The sequence below is a fragment of the Sceloporus occidentalis genome, unplaced genomic scaffold (assembly GCF_023333645.1).
Source record: "Sceloporus occidentalis isolate IW3139 unplaced genomic scaffold, rSceOcc1.0.p SCAF_5, whole genome shotgun sequence".
Classification (NCBI taxonomy): domain Eukaryota; kingdom Metazoa; phylum Chordata; class Lepidosauria; order Squamata; family Phrynosomatidae; genus Sceloporus; species Sceloporus occidentalis.
This window is the reverse complement of record NW_028316985.1, coordinates 29,070,193-29,085,668: the sequence shown is the minus strand read 5'-3', so window position 1 is coordinate 29,085,668 and position 15,476 is coordinate 29,070,193. Positions and strand designations below refer to the sequence as shown.

The 15,476-nt window shown below is 41.2% G+C and overlaps 1 protein-coding gene across 2 annotated transcripts; it reads right to left on the bottom strand.

The window, feature by feature from the left end:
* Positions 1 to 210: 210 nt before the first annotated feature.
* On the bottom strand, positions 211 to 15,015 carry TMEM263 (transmembrane protein 263). 2 transcript variants are annotated; one of them, XM_089528044.1, is made up of 3 exons: positions 14,868 to 15,015; positions 4,920 to 4,986; positions 211 to 2,408 (listed from the first exon to the last, which is right to left on the bottom strand). In XM_089528044.1, the coding sequence occupies exons 2-3, from the start codon at positions 4,978 to 4,980 to the stop codon at positions 2,122 to 2,124; spliced, it is 348 nt and encodes a 115-aa protein (XP_089384170.1). In that variant the 5' UTR covers positions 4,981 to 4,986; positions 14,868 to 15,015; the 3' UTR covers positions 211 to 2,121. The 2 variants fall into 2 exon arrangements, with proteins under 2 accessions (XP_089384170.1, XP_089384169.1); XM_089528043.1 differs by having other exon boundaries at positions 14,877 to 15,011.
* Positions 15,016 to 15,476: the final 461 nt, after the last annotated feature.

Sequence of the window (15,476 nt, the reverse complement as noted above, 5' to 3'; positions counted from 1 at the left end):
AGCAGAGGTGGTCTTTCAAATGCTAGGGATTTCAGCTGTTGTTAAGGGCCTATACAGACAGGCCAAAATAAAGCTACTTCGGGTCACTTTGGAGAGTGCTGTCCGCATGCATCATTTAAACAGCACACCTCCAAAGTGACCCGAAGCAGCTTTATTTTGGCCTGTCTGTATGGGGCCTACCGTCTATATGAGGCATAAGATTTGGGTCATAAATAAAAGGGTGCTGTTATGAGCATATAAAGCTGTCTTGTCTTGGTGTGTCTAGCCCAGTATTTTCTACTGGCAACAGCTTTTCAAGGCCTTGAGCATAGTTTTCAGGCTTGCTACCTAATATCTTTTCTAAACTAGAGACAGGAACCTCAGACCTAACAAATGCATAACATGTTCTTTTGCCAGTGAATTATGATCTTACCTTAGCAACTGACATAGAAGTAGCAACACTACAATCACTTGTATCAGATTGCCTAATTTACAAAACTTTAGTAGTAATCCTAGACAAATTATACCTTTTAGTAATAAGTTTTACAAAATGATGCCACCCATTGATTTATTGTTTATAATCAAAATCAATCTGACCAAACACATTTTTCTTCCCTTTTATTTTAACACACACATTTTAGGAAATACTGCATACAGAATATTCGTGTGAACTTCAGCCATCTTTTACAAAGTACAAAAATGCTACAAAGTCAACAAGAACATGCTGAAGAGCTTCCAAATGAAATCTCAAAAGGCATAAATCCATTTATTCCACAGTATATCCCTCTAATTTCAACAGGACTACTTTGGAGTTAATGGATTGTAGATCTGAAGCAAGAGAGGATATTATACTCCACATCTTGCTCAAAAAACCTTGGAAATGTATGTGTTAAACTGAGTTTTATGCATTTCACCTAGTTATCTTTAAAAATTCATCATTGTCAGTTGGGTTGCATTTTGTTTTTTCAAAGCCTATTAAATGAATGGAAAGTTCTTCATGTTCTCATACTGAAAATGATAAGAAGTGTAATTCCTTAACTGCTGCTACTTCACAGTCTCTAAATATTCAGCACCTAACAATGAAACAGATGATGTGCAAGAACAGCACTTGCTGGCTTTATGCCCTGTGTTCAAGGAACAGATTTTAGTCATTTCTTTTGTGAGGTGGGTGGGGGAATAACCCACAAAGAAGTATTTTTACTCTATATAGTACAGACTGTAAACTTGGACTTATATTTCACTTTATGCAACCAAACAGCACAAGGGACTTTCATTTTGCAGGTGAGAAGGAGATAACAGTAAGCTACACCTGAGATTTAGCAGTCTTTCTTCAGTTGGTATCAACAGGTTTTTGTTTTTTTTAGTGTAAAGCTTCTTCATAGACTGCATTGAAATGAGGGACATTAGAAAATCCTTATAGATTCACTAAGTAAAAATAGATTGTTTCTCACTATAAGGCATGAATGATTTGTTGATATATGTCTTTACACACACACACACACACACACACACCCCCCTTATGACAGCAGTCACCATTCAAAGAATTAGTGTATAAAAATATTTTCAAAAAGCAAAGCTATATGAAGACCTTTCAGGCAGTTCAATGATTCCTTGTCCAAGATAATACAGAAGCCAAAGACTTGTACTTAGAACATCAATATATTTATAGTACTGCAGAGGCTACCAACTAATGGTGCAATCTACTCAAAACATAAGCACTCTAATATTCAACAGATTTCAAAGGGAGAGTTAACCATGTATTTAAAATGCCTCCCGTTGGAACCACTAGGACTTCAAAGTGCTTAATCTTTTGCTTTATTACTTTCTCCATTTTTATTTCACATTTTTAGTTTCTAGACTGCAAAAAGTTCTACAGTGAATTATTATTTAAACAGGAGCCATCCCTTCAGATCTGTGCACTTGATTACATGTGTTTCAAGTGTAACATTTCACCAGATGAGTGCTTGAAAAAAATGTTTTAGACACTTTGAAACAAAGCTGCTTCTATCCCTTTGAGGTGAAAGTTACTCATACAGCTCTCTAGATATGTCTTGCAACCTGTGGCTTTGTAGCAGTCCAAAGATTTGCAGATTTCAAAGCCATGCAGGCAATGTCTTTGACAAACAGGTCTCAGTCTCTTGCTTAGTCAGACTTATCCTTTTTCTTCCCTGTTAAAGGCACTTTGCTTGAGATAGCAGATCCTACAGCTGTAACACCTCCTGTCACAGCAGAAACACTTCCTTTAACCAATCCTACTCCCATTGAAGGCACAGCTGTTACTGCTGTTTTGGTCACTTCGAAACTTTTTCCTCCTATCCATGCTACACCACCAATTGTGGCACCAACAGCTCCCTTGGTTATGCTGAAGAGGCCACCAGTCACCCGTGAAAGCATACCAGGCTGTTCCTGTGGATGATCTTTTAACAAATCTAAAGAGAGAGAACAAAGTATTTAGGAACTTCAAATTACATATTACAAAGCAGTATAAACAGTATAACATCTGTGAAGTCGAAGGCTTTCATGGCGGGCATCCATAGTTTTTTGTGGGTTTTTCGGGTTATGTTCTAGAGGAGTTTATTCCTGATGTTTCGCCAGCATCTGTTGCTGGCATCAAGGCACAGAACAATGCTCATTTAAAAGTCATCAATATATTTTAAAAACTGTGAGTGGTGCATAAATTTTAAAATAAGAAACAAACAAAAACTATAGTACAGAAAATTAGCCAAACCAGTCAACTGAGCATTCTTCCAAATGACAATAGTTCAGATTGGGGCTATGAGCAGTCAAACATATTTTAAAAGATTCAGTCTTTTTTCTAAGCATTTTCTTCACTAGAGTCACTGTTTCCAACTTTGGCTGCTTGTCTGGAACCAGTTCACCTGTTTGTATTTGCTTTCTTAATAGCTACCGGTTTATTATGGTTTCTACATGGGGGACAGCAGACTTCAGGCCTATGAGATCTACTTTATTTTCATATTGGAACTCTGAGAACTTGGTCCAAAAGATATAAAGACTTCTGAACCTGAGAACAAATAATCTGGCTATTCTCACTCTGCTTTTATTTCTTCAGTTTAAGTGTGTGTGTGTGTGTGTGTGTGTGTGTGTGTGAGAGAGAGAGAGAGAGAGAGAGAGAGAGAATAATTTTACTGTTGCCATTATTAAACAACTGAAAATTAGAAATTTTGCAGAGGTACTGCACTTCAACCAGAGATTTACCAGCAGATCCTCCCATGAGGGCTATTAGCATGCCTATTCAGGCATGAAAATAGTCACCTAGGCGGGTTACAAACTGCCATAAAATACGTATTGACTACGTATTAGGGTTAGGAAGGGGCGGTGCTTCCGCACCCCCCTAACCCTAGTACGTAGTCAATACATATAATATGGCGGCGTATAATATGGCGTCATAACCGCGCCGCAGGAAGAAGCTCCATTTTGGAGCTTCTTTTTTGCTCCGCGAGGGAGTCGCGCGGTTTGGCTGCTGCGGCTCCCTCGCGGAGCAAACAGCAGCACCAGCAGACTGCCGCAAAGCGGCGGTCTGTAACGCTCCCTAGATTTGCTGTGGAAAGTAAGGGCCCATAGATACAGGCCAAAATAAAGCTGCTTCCGGTCACTTTGGAGGTATGTTTTTTAAATGGTGCATGCATCATAAGAGGCCAGAAGCTGTGCACTATTTTCATGCCTGAATAGGCACTTAGTGCTATTCACAATTGATATTTCTAGCATACAAACTCCAAACTCTTCATGAAGTATTAAGAAATTTGGCAATCCTGTAATCCCTGGGCATGCCAGGATGTCCCAGAGTCGTAAAAGGTTTCCATTCTTCCCTTCTGAGGGTAGAGAGATTGGTGGTACTTGGAGTGAGAGGCCTGGCCTGGCTGGGAAAATTCTTTTACAATATCAGGAAGGGGAGAAATAATGACATGTCAAGAAAGCACAGATGAAAGCTATGGGCTCTTGTCCTTGATATACCCTGAAACTGGTTGATGATCTGCAGCAGTCATGGAACTAGAATAGATCAGCATTCGCCCATTAAATCAGTGGCAGGGATTTAAAAAAACAACCCAGGAGTGGGAAAAAGAAGAAATGCTATTCCTATGTCCATGACTAGTGCATCACCTCAAAATTATATTAAAAAAAGAAATATGTCTCAGGATAAGAAGCTAATCAGGAAAGGGGCTAATCTGAATCTGAATATTAAATTCTGTCTTTTAGCTGTATTTCTGCAATCTTTATAAGCCACCTTAACTCCCAGACTGGGGGGGGGGGGGGGGGGAAAGCAGGATATAAATAAATATAACAGTGAATGATGATGCCAAAAAAGAACACTATTTTCAAAATCTTGTTCTATCTTTGTATTTTAACTAAGGTTTCACTAAAGTAAATCAGACAAGTGGTTGGAATCCTGCTGCAGTGAAGTGGCTAATACTGGGCACAACCCCCTCCCCACAATGTCCTACAGCTGTAAAGCTTACTGTGAGTCACGTAATGTTAAACTAAGCAAAATGTGTTCTTTTGGTAGTTTTCTCTACAAAATGACTCTGACTTTTCAAATCAGTTCAGAAAGAGAAAATAATGAACAATTTAGTAATTTCTATGAACAGAAAATTTTTCAGTCCCCACACTGCATGATTTGGCTCCTAGGAATTACAGTCACGCCTCCAAGACTTGAAAATCCTCACAGGGGTGATCGCCATTAAAGTCAATGGGGGCGTGCGCCCACATGCATGCGCCCCATTCAAGCCTATGGGGCTTGAATATGACCGAGTTTTGGAACTCGTGGGGGTGGGGGTGGTCTGGAACAGATCCCCTGCGAGTTCCAAGGGCCAACTGTACTAACAATCAAAATAAAAAATCTATTTAGAGAAGTAAATTTGAAAAAGTACTCATGCACATATTTTATCTGACAAAACTTAATACGTATATTTATTAAAATTTACCTTCTGGTGGCTGATCACTGAGATATGGCGGGACATCTTCATTTTTGTCTGTTTGGTTCATTGTTGCCTAAAAAAGAGAAAGAAACAAATGGACGTCTCACATGCTATACAGATACATATACATCTGTTAATCAGCTTATGTAATGACATGATGTTTGTATTGCCAGCAACAATTTGCTGAATGTCCATTGCTACTAATTGACAATTAAGGACCAAAAATTAGGCTAATAAAAAAGTTAACATTTTTCTGTACAAGGTCTCAAACCACACATTTCTTCATCAGGCAAAAAAGGCATGCAAGGGGAAAGGGGTGAGGGAATGATGATATTAGAACAGGTCTGTGTTCTATTTTGAGATGCTAAGGAGGAAGGGTCACTATTGTCAGGTCACATCCTTACTATCACTAAGCTCACTGGGAAGAGGACAAGTAATAAAAGAAGAGCAATAAAAATAGTTTTCCACTAGAAGTGGGGGGAATAAACCTGTGTCTAAGCAATGCAAAGCTTCCAAGGCCCACTACAGAAAGAAAGTGTGCTAATAATAATCATTGTAAGTATATAGTACTCTGTAATTAGTTTTACTCTGACTTCTCTGACTACAGTCTCACTCCTATGTATACTGTATATAGACATCTGAAATTATGGCTCATACTTCACACACCAGATGAAGTGGCCTATAATCCACAAAATTAATGCTATAAAATATTTGCTAAACATTATTGTTGTTGTTAAATGCTGCCAAGTCAATGTCAACCCATGAGTGAGCCCTCCAAGTCATGCTATGCCATCAAGAGCCCTGCTCAGTTCTTCCATTTGTCAGGCCTGTGGCTTCCTTGATGGAGTCCATCCAGCTGGAATGTTGTCTTCCTCTTTTCCTACTGCCTTCTTCCCTACCAAACATTATTTTTTCCAGTCAGTCATGTCTTCTCATGATATGGCCAAAATACAACAGTCTCAGTTTAGTCATTTTGGCTTCTAGGGAGAGTTAAGGCTTGATTTGCTCTAGGCCCCATTCATTTCTTTTCTTTAGAAGTCCATTATATCAAGTAGAACTCTTTTTCTAGCACTGCATTTCAAATGAGTTCATTTTCTTCCTATTCACTTTCTTCACTGACCATCTTTTACAACCTACTGTATATACTCATGTATAAGTCTAGAAATTTTAGCCAAAAAAACTATCCCAAAAACACCTGGGTTGACTTATCCTTGGGCCATATATATGTATGTAAATTCTATACTTTAACTCTTATTTTAAAAAGAAACCATCCCATTCTTTGAATAGAGTGGCAAAAGGCAAGAGCTGCCTTAGTCTGTCCTGGAGGCATCTAAAAGCAACACTGAGCCCCCTTCTACTGTCTCATCCATCCAGACTTAAGGGTGAACAGTTATGCCTGCCAGAATTTTGTAAGTTATTTGAAATCATTTTCCTTTGCTTCATCTTTTACACCCTTTGTTACATGCCCCTAGGTTTTACCCCGACTTATCCATAGGTCATATCAAAATCCATAATTTTGGTCCCCAAACCTGCCTTTGACTTAAACATGAGGTCAGCCTAATAGTCAAGTAAATACAATGGCATGGACAATCCTAAATAATATTCAATGATATATACTCGTACACTTCAGGATATTGCCTTGTTCCTTCATAGCTGCTTTTCCAAGTGCTAGTCTTCTGATTTCTTGAATGCAATCTTTATTCTATTTAATGGCTGACCCAAGGTATGGAAAATCTTAAACTATTTCAATGTCTTCATTGTCTACTTTGAAGTCATCATTAAATCATCTATGGTCATTATTTTTGTTTTAATAATGTTCCACTGTAAACCTGCAATTGCACTATCTTCAGTAATAATTCTGTCTTTGCTACTTTCTACTAATAATATGGTGTCACATGCAAATTGCTGATGTTCCTTCCTCCAATTTTCACACCCCCTTCCTTCACGTCTAGTCCTGCCTTACGTATATGTTCAGCAAAAAAGTGAAACAGGATGATATAATACAGCCTTGCCTGACCCCCTTGCCAATTGCAAATGATTGTATTTCTAATTTTTCTGTCCTAACAATAGCCTCTTCTCCTGAATACAGGAAAATCAAATGTTGTGCACATCAATTTCTTTAAGAGCAATCCATAGTTTCCATGATCTAAACTAGCGGTTCCCAAACTTTGGTCCTTCAGATGTTTTGGACTTTATCTCCCATAATTCCAGAGCAGCCAGAGACATCACTTAGGAACGGACAGGGTCAAGGAAGGAAGCAAACAGAAACCTTTCAACTGCTCCTCACAGAAAGCATTCTTTATCCCTTTATTATTAAGCAAACAGAGAAGTATGATGAGTTTAGGGCATGAAAGTAGAGGAATTCTGCCCAAGTTAGAATATGGAAGTGCCTTAATATCATTGAATACTTTGGCCAAGTGCTTCTAGCAGTAATACATGGATAACATGAAGCCTTGGAGCAACTGTGGCAGCCAGTTTCAGAAGGAACTATTTTGTAATTGGAGTAGAAAATTATCCCATGACATCATTAATACAAGATCTTCCTGCAAAATATAAAAAATGTTTTCCTTCTTAGGATATGCATTTCCCAATTGTGTGTGTGTGTACAAAAAAGGGTTTTTTTTTCCTTAGATGGAAAATAACAAGATTTGCAGGGTCCAGAAATGTTGCTTATGTTCCACTACCCCAGAAAAGGAGATCTGTCATCCACTCAAAACAAATATTTCACCTCATATGAACATGTGTTTTTTGGCTTTAGCTTTTGTGTGATGCCCTTGATTCTAATCACACAAACACACAAATGGATATGGGACATTTTTTTAATCTCCTGAAATGCACTGGTGGTTATTTTCATGTGGATAAGGGTTAAAATAATGAAATAAAGCAGGTGACATTAAGCCTAAATGTCTTTTCTTAATGTCTTTTCCAAAATCTTCTGCAGTCTTACAGAATTAAATAAGCAATACAGTCAAATATATTATACCTAGCATATAACATACATATCTATACAAAGTCCTGCTGTATACATCATCATCACCATCACTACTACTACTACTACTACTATATTTATTTATATCCCGCCCTTCTCCCAAAATTGGGACTGAGGGTGGCTTTAAGATTTCAAGTTCAAATTCTCTCCTCTTTTTTCTTATAATTAAATGGCAGCATCTACAATAATATAACAGTTGTAGATGGTATAGATCAGTATCTACAACAATATTTCAATTTAACAAGTAGCATATGGCCCCATACAGACAGGCCAAAATAAAGCTGCTTTGGGTCACTTTGGAGGTATGCTGTTTCAATGATGCATGCGTCCTAAGAGTCCAGAAGCTGTGCCAAAGCTGCACTCTAGTCCTTAGGACTGGATCGTGGCTTTGGCACGGCTTCAGGACTCTTAGTACACATGCATCATTGAAACAGCATACCTCCAAAGTGACCCGAAGCAGCCTTATTTTGGCCTGTCTGTATGGGGCCATATGTCTATTATGATTCATTATCACAGAGAATCTTCTAGAGAGGGAAAAAGAAAAGCAAGATTGCTGAACCCATTCAAGATATGTATCCTAGACTATGTGGAGCCTTGACAGTGTGTTTCCTAATGAGGCAACGGTTCAGCTACTATTTTTATCTTAGATGCTAAGTGGATGACTTTCCTCATCTCTGGGCACCATTCATTGTGTTTACAAAGAGACAGCAAGCCATTTTTGCTGGATGATACACACAACATATGCGAATATATATTGTTATGCAGCCTCAGATAGCAATTGTTACTGCAGATACCAAATTGTAAACAGAAAGAAAGAGACTTAAACATAAATAAATAAATCACTGAAGATTCACACAAATTCTGTAATTAGCAAAATATATAATAAATAAATAAATAAATAAATAAATAAATAAATAAATAAAATAAAACAAAACAGCCAAGGCTCTTGCAGAAAAGGAACAATTTTGCATCTGGTCAGATATCCACCTGAATATATGCACTACCTGTGCATATGCACAAGGTGGAAGGCTGCAGCAAAAGCTATATTCTCACATTATCCTGCACATAAATTTCCCACATGCAATATTCCTACATAGAAAGCTGCATGCAACCTGTCTCTATATCACCATATGAAACAAATGCCTATTTTACGTCAGTAATAGGTTACTGTTACAGTCATCCCTCCATATTTGCGGCTTTGATTATTCACGGATTTCATTAATATATTATCTCTAGGACTGTCTAGGTCCTCCAGTGCAACTCTGTGGTCAACTTTAACTAAAAGTTGCACTGAAAGACCATTTGTAGCTACTCCAGTGCCATTCTATGGTCAGTGTATGTTGGACATTGACCACAGAGTTGCATTGGAGGGCCTAGAGATTCCTAGAGAGGTGTCCTCTCAGGTAAAAACAGTGTTTTTGTTATTTGCGGTTTTTCCATATTCACAGGGGTCTTGTTCACCTAACCCTAGCGAATATGGAGGGACAACTGTATACTATTGTACACACCATATCTAGATGCATGTGCATGGTAATGTAAAAGCATATAGAATGGAATTTCTTCCACATCATTAATTAACTGAAGACAGTCTTTCATTCGTTTTATTTAAATGGGATTTCAATCATATCAGTTAACTGTGTCTTCACAAACAGTCCCTCATTAGGTGCCAATAGGCACAAGTCATCATCTCTGTCTAAGGTCTTCCCTCATCTACAATATCCACAATATATGGATATTACAAAAATCCTATAAAGTAGGTTAGAAAGGATTACAAAGCAAATGTGAGCTGTTCAGATAACTGAATGACCACGTAAATATTATTACTACTTTAAGTAGTACGTAATTACTATTTTAAGTAGCCAGACTTTTTAATGTCCAACACTGGCAGTATTTTTTTCCCATATGGATAGATAAGATGAATACACAGTTGCCCCTCCTTCCTTGTGGACTTGAGATCCGTGCTGTTGAATATTCAAGGAGGGGCAACCTCTGTTATTTTCAAAGGGGTGTGCCCCCGCAGCATGCGCCCCACGCACACTCACACACATGCATCCCATTCAAGCCTATAGAACTTGAATATCTGCGATTTTCCATTTTTGCAAGGGGCAGAATAGAAGGCCGACTGTAATGCCATCCAATAACACAAACTATTGTGACTGACATACATAAGTGTTCCAAAAAAATTGCTTACTCTTCCACTGCAAGCCACTACAGCAGAAGACCACACAGCTAGACCATATACATGAAAATTAATGTTTCATTTTCCCATAAAGATTCATTTCATATTTACATGTGAAAATCTACTAAGAAGATTTCAAAACTATGTGACAGTTTAAAATCCAGTAGTATCAAATGGGGGAGGGTGCTGAAGATACAGATGGAAGTGCTATGCTTTGTGCCAGCTACAGCACTGAACCCTGGCAATGCTCTGTATACATTCTGGTGGCTGAGAGAAGCACCCATTTCCAGCTCTCCTAGCAGGCCAATTTTGCAGTAGGAGAATCAGGGTTGTTGTTGCTCTTCCCAATATTTTTCTTTAAGGCAGGTAGTCTTTGCCATTGGAAAGGCCCCTCTCTGGCTTCATCTTCCTAGACTCCATTTAGTCTCTTTCATATGCTGTAGAATCACTTTACTAATATACACATATTTGAGAGAGAAACATCTACCAACTATTAGTGCATTCACAATTCTCACTGTAATTTTCTATATAAAGCCTAAGGAAAAAACATGCTTATTACCACTTATGTACAGCACACTTCTCAGAGTGCAAGTGTAAATTAAACCTCAGCTGCAGCACACAATCAGCTGAAATTTTATTTATGTGTTCTATAAATAATCCTAATTAATGTAACACTTTGAACACTCTAAGAATTGTCATTCAACAACAGACCAACACACAGATTAACATGTAAATCGCTTCCTCTCAACCAAGAGTCACACAGTATATATATACCCAGCTCACTTCCATGGCAGCACTCTCTGACGATGCCAGCCACAAAGGCTGGCAAAACGTCAGGGAATAAACTCTTCCAGAACACAGCCACATAGCACAAAAAAACCACATATAACTTTAGGAATATCTTGCCACTTCACTACAATTTAATATGTTTTGACTGTTGTTGCTTTGACAAATACACTCCACCTCAGCAGGCACCTATAAAACAACCCGTTTAACTATGGACAGGCACCTGTAGGTCAGGCCTTACTGTAGTACTTACCTATAGCACAAGCCAAGAAAATCAAGAGGCAAATAGAAACTGCTGAACAACTACTGTAAAGTTCATGTAACGGGGGTGGAATGGAGGAAAAGCTAAATGGATAAGGGCTGGATGGGTGGCCCTCTTCAATATTCAGCAGTGAAAATCTACATATGCATACCTCCCACAGCGCTGACTGCAAGGGGAAAAAGAACAAGGCTGTGTGTCTTGCCATCTTTTGCATCATATTTTGATAATCAAGGCTTTGAATGATACAGCTGAAGAATATTTTAGATAATATCTGTTACTACTGTACAGAAAAGAGATTTTCTGCAAGGAAAGTTAAGGGACATCCTGTTATCTAAGGGAAGACCTCAAAGCCACACATCTGCCAAACAAACTGATCCCCCACATGGGTCCAAAACACACTGCAGAAATAATGCAATTTAAGACCAGTTTAACTGCCCTTGCTCAGTGCTAGGGAATCCTGGGAATTGTAGTTTATTGTGGCACCAGAGCTCTCTGACAGAGAAGGCTAAATGTCTCACAAAACTACAGTTCCCAGCATTCCCTAGCATTCATCCATGAGTGGCCAAAGAATGGAGCATATACAGTTGCCCCTCCTTTCTCGCAGAAGTGAGTCCCATGATGTTTGAATATTCACATCCATTTATTTTTTATAATGCATACAAAGATCAAACTGAGCTGAAATATTAACGTTTTAGAACAACAATGTCCTGAATTTTATTCCCAGCCATTCTCACCCCCAAACTAATCACTCTTTAACATGGAGAACAGCTATGACCTTCCCAAAGGAAACTGGGACAAAGCAGTCTGAATAAGACAAATGCCCAGTAGATCTATAAGCAGCGGTTGGGGCATAACTCCTTCTGTTAAACAAAGCTGTAAATAGGAACCCTGCAGACACAAAGGGTGAGTTGATCTGGAGTGACGTGGCAGGGATGTAACCTGGAGGCATAGGGCTGTTGACGTGCTGCCTTGGATTCGTTTCCCCACCCCCTCAAGGGAGCTTCCACGTTGAACATAATGCTCCTTTTTAACAGAACGTACTCAACATCTCCTGCTCAAAAGCACCAGCCACACCTACCGTCACACAACCTACACGGCTCCTTCTCCACCTCCATTTGTAGGTTCTCATAGGTTTGCACTTCAGAGTCATATAGGAAGCTAGCTATCCAGTTGCTTTTATTCTAAGGAGTAAATTAAATGGGAAACAACAAGGACTCAGAGTCATTGCTTCTCCCCTGCCTCCGCCATGCCTGGTTTGCGCCATCAGAGATGCACGAGTGCTGCAGAAAATAGCCTCCCAGGGGAAGAGGAAGGGTGGCGTATACTTATTTCTTTGCTGGATGTGTACAGATGTAGCAACATTGCTGTGGGACCCCTTAATTATTACTATATATTGATTTAACTCACATCAGGCTGCACAATTCTATGCTGATATGCAGATTTGGGCCACTTTCAGGTTTATGTTGTAAGAATGCCATCCTATGAATACCTTTCCTGGCAGTAAAGCCCAACTGAACAGAGTCGGATTTACTTCTGAGAATTGACAGGCAGAAGGTTGCTCTTTCAGTCAGGTGAGGCGCAGGGAAGAAAAACAGCAGCTCCTCTTGGGCAAACCTGCGTTTACTTCAAAGTCCAACAACACCCCAATTCCACCAAAACAGTGATACCTGTGTGGAGCCAACCAAGATGCACCAAATACACAATGTAAACTTTAAGAGCTCCACTGGCTTCTTCCTCAAAGGTGATAAAAAATAATACAGGAAGGAATTACACTTATCCCTCCATATCTGCGGCTTTGATTATTCACGGATTTGATTAATATGTTCTCTCTAGGAATCTCTAGGTCCTCCAGTGCAACTATGGTCAACTTTAACTGAAAGTTACACTGAAAGACCTAGAGATTCCTAGAGAGAATACCCTACTGGGCCTTTATAGCTCCTCCATTGCAGTTCTATGGTCAGTGTCTTTTGGATGTTGACCACAGAGTCATATATACACACTTGTCCCTCCATATTCGTGAGGGTTAGGGGCACAAGACCCCCACGAATATGGAAAAACTGCAAATAACAAAAACACCATGTTTTTACCTGAGAGGACACCTCTCTAGGAATCTCTATGTCCTTCAGTGCAACTCTGTGGTCAACATCCAACAGACACTGACCATAGAACTGCACTGGAGGAGCTACAAATGCCTAGTAGAGTATCCTCTCTAGGAATCTCTAGGCCTGTCATTGCAACTTTTGGTTAAAGTTGACCATAGAGTTGCACTGGAGGACCTAGATATTCCTAGAGATAATATATTAATAAAATCTGTGAATAATCAAAGCTGCAAATATGGAGGGATGAGTGTATTTCCTGCAGGTACTTGTTTCTTTTAAAGGTGGGGGGTTTAAGATGACTCCCTTCCTCCTGTTTTTTATCAGATCTCAAGATAAGAAAGATATCTTTATTCTTCTTCTCTCTCATCCTCCATCCAACCTATCCAGCGGTAGATAGCTGTGATGGCCATATAGGCTGCATCCACACTGGAGTAATAACCCGGTTTGGCACCGCTTTAACTGCCCTGGCTCAAGGCTATGGAATTCTGGGAGCTGGAGTTTGTTGTGGGGGCACACAACAAACTCCAACTCCCAGAATTCCATAGCCTTGAGCCAGACAACAAGTTAAAGCTACAAGAGGAAACCTGCATCTTCTCATCATCATGGGCAAGGTGACCACACGCCCTAAGCGCAAAGGAGGACACTGCAAAATGGAGGACATTCAAGGAACAAAATGGAGGGCACTCCCAAAATAAAAGCTAAAAAAGCAACCCCTCGTAGAAATAGAAATCCATGCTTCTTAGTCCTGCTCAAAATGGAGGGCAAGAAGAGAAGAAGGTTGAAATGTAGGCCATGTCCTGGAAAAGGAGGACATGTCTGGTCAGCCTGTCCACAGATCCTCTCAAACAGACATCTTTCCTGCCCCACTTTATCTCCCTCAAACATGATGTCCAGAGGCCCCAACTGCAAAGGAGGACAAGACGCCGCCAAATGGAGGACGTTCAAGGGGGAAAGAAATGTAGAAATGCCTTACAAAATAAAAGCTAAAAACACTCCTAGATTCATGCAACTTGGTCCTGCTCAAAATGGAAGGCCTTTTGGAATTCCTCCTGGACAAAAAGGCTGGAATGGAGGACAAGTCCTGCAAAAGGAGGGCGTCCCTGGCCACCCAGTATATAAGGCAAAGTGAGTCCACAAAACAGTTACACAGTATCTTTAATGGGGGCTAAACGGGGGCTGCCCAGTTGTCCTAACCGCAAAGGAGGGCAAGGCAGCACCAAATGGAGGACCCTGGAGGGAGAAAGTGGAGGCCATGCCCAAACAGAGGGTGAAAACACCCATTTAAATGTAAACTCCTGCTTCTTAGTCTTGCTCAAAATGGAGGACCTTTTGGAACTCCTCCTGGACAGGAAGGCTAGAAATGGAGGACGCCTCCTGGAAAAGGAGGACGCTTGGCCACCCTGGCTGGAAAATGGAGGACTTTGGGGGAATTCCTCCTGGACAGGAAGGCTACAATGGAGGACGAAGGGTCACCCTGGCTACGACAAGGGAGGACCGTTTGGAACTCCTCCTGGACAGGAAGGCTAGAAATGGAGGACGCCTCCTGGAAAAGGAGGACGAGTGGCCGCAACGCCCAGGGGAAGAAGAAGAAGAGGAGGAGGAGGAGGAGGATGCGGGGTTTGGGGGGATTAGGACGCACAGGCCTCACCTCCCCGGCTCCTCGGAGGGCAGGCTCCGTCCCTGGGCAGCAACAGCCTCCCGAAGCCTCTTCCCTTCCCTTCCCTTCCCTTCCCTTCTCTCTCCGTCTTCTAGCGCCGCTTCGTTGCCTGCCGACGTGGCGGACGCTCCTGGCCCAGTCCCCGCCCGAAGAGCCCGCCTCCCTCCCTCCCTCAGCGCCCCCCGCCGAGCGCAGGGATCCGGAGCCGAGAGGGTCGCTGCTCCCTCCTCGCGCAGGCGCTGCTCCTCCGCCGCTCCAGGCCCAGGCCTCCCCCGGAGCCCCTCCGCAACAGGCCTCCGCCTCCATGGCTCCTCACGGCCCCAGGAAGGAAGGAGGGCGGCAGGCCCCTACGCCTCACACCACACACACACACAACAGCCCTCCGCAATCCCCACACACACACTCACACCCACAACAGCCCTCCACAATCCCCACACACACACTCACACCCACAACAGCCCTCCGCAATCCCCCCACACACACTCACACCCACAACAGCCCTCCACAATCCCCACACACACACTCACACCCACAACAGCCCTCCACAATCCCCACACACACACACCCACAACAGCCCTCCGCAATCCCCAC

Coding starts and splice junctions, on each gene's coding strand:
- TMEM263 (XM_089528044.1), bottom strand. CDS start 4,980: ATGAACCAAACAGACAAAAATGAAGATGTCCCGCCATATCTCAGTGAT. Junction 2,409..4,919: donor CAGTGATCAGCCACCAGAAG/GTAAATTTTAAT, acceptor CTCTCTCTTTAG/ATTTGTTAAAAGATCATCCA.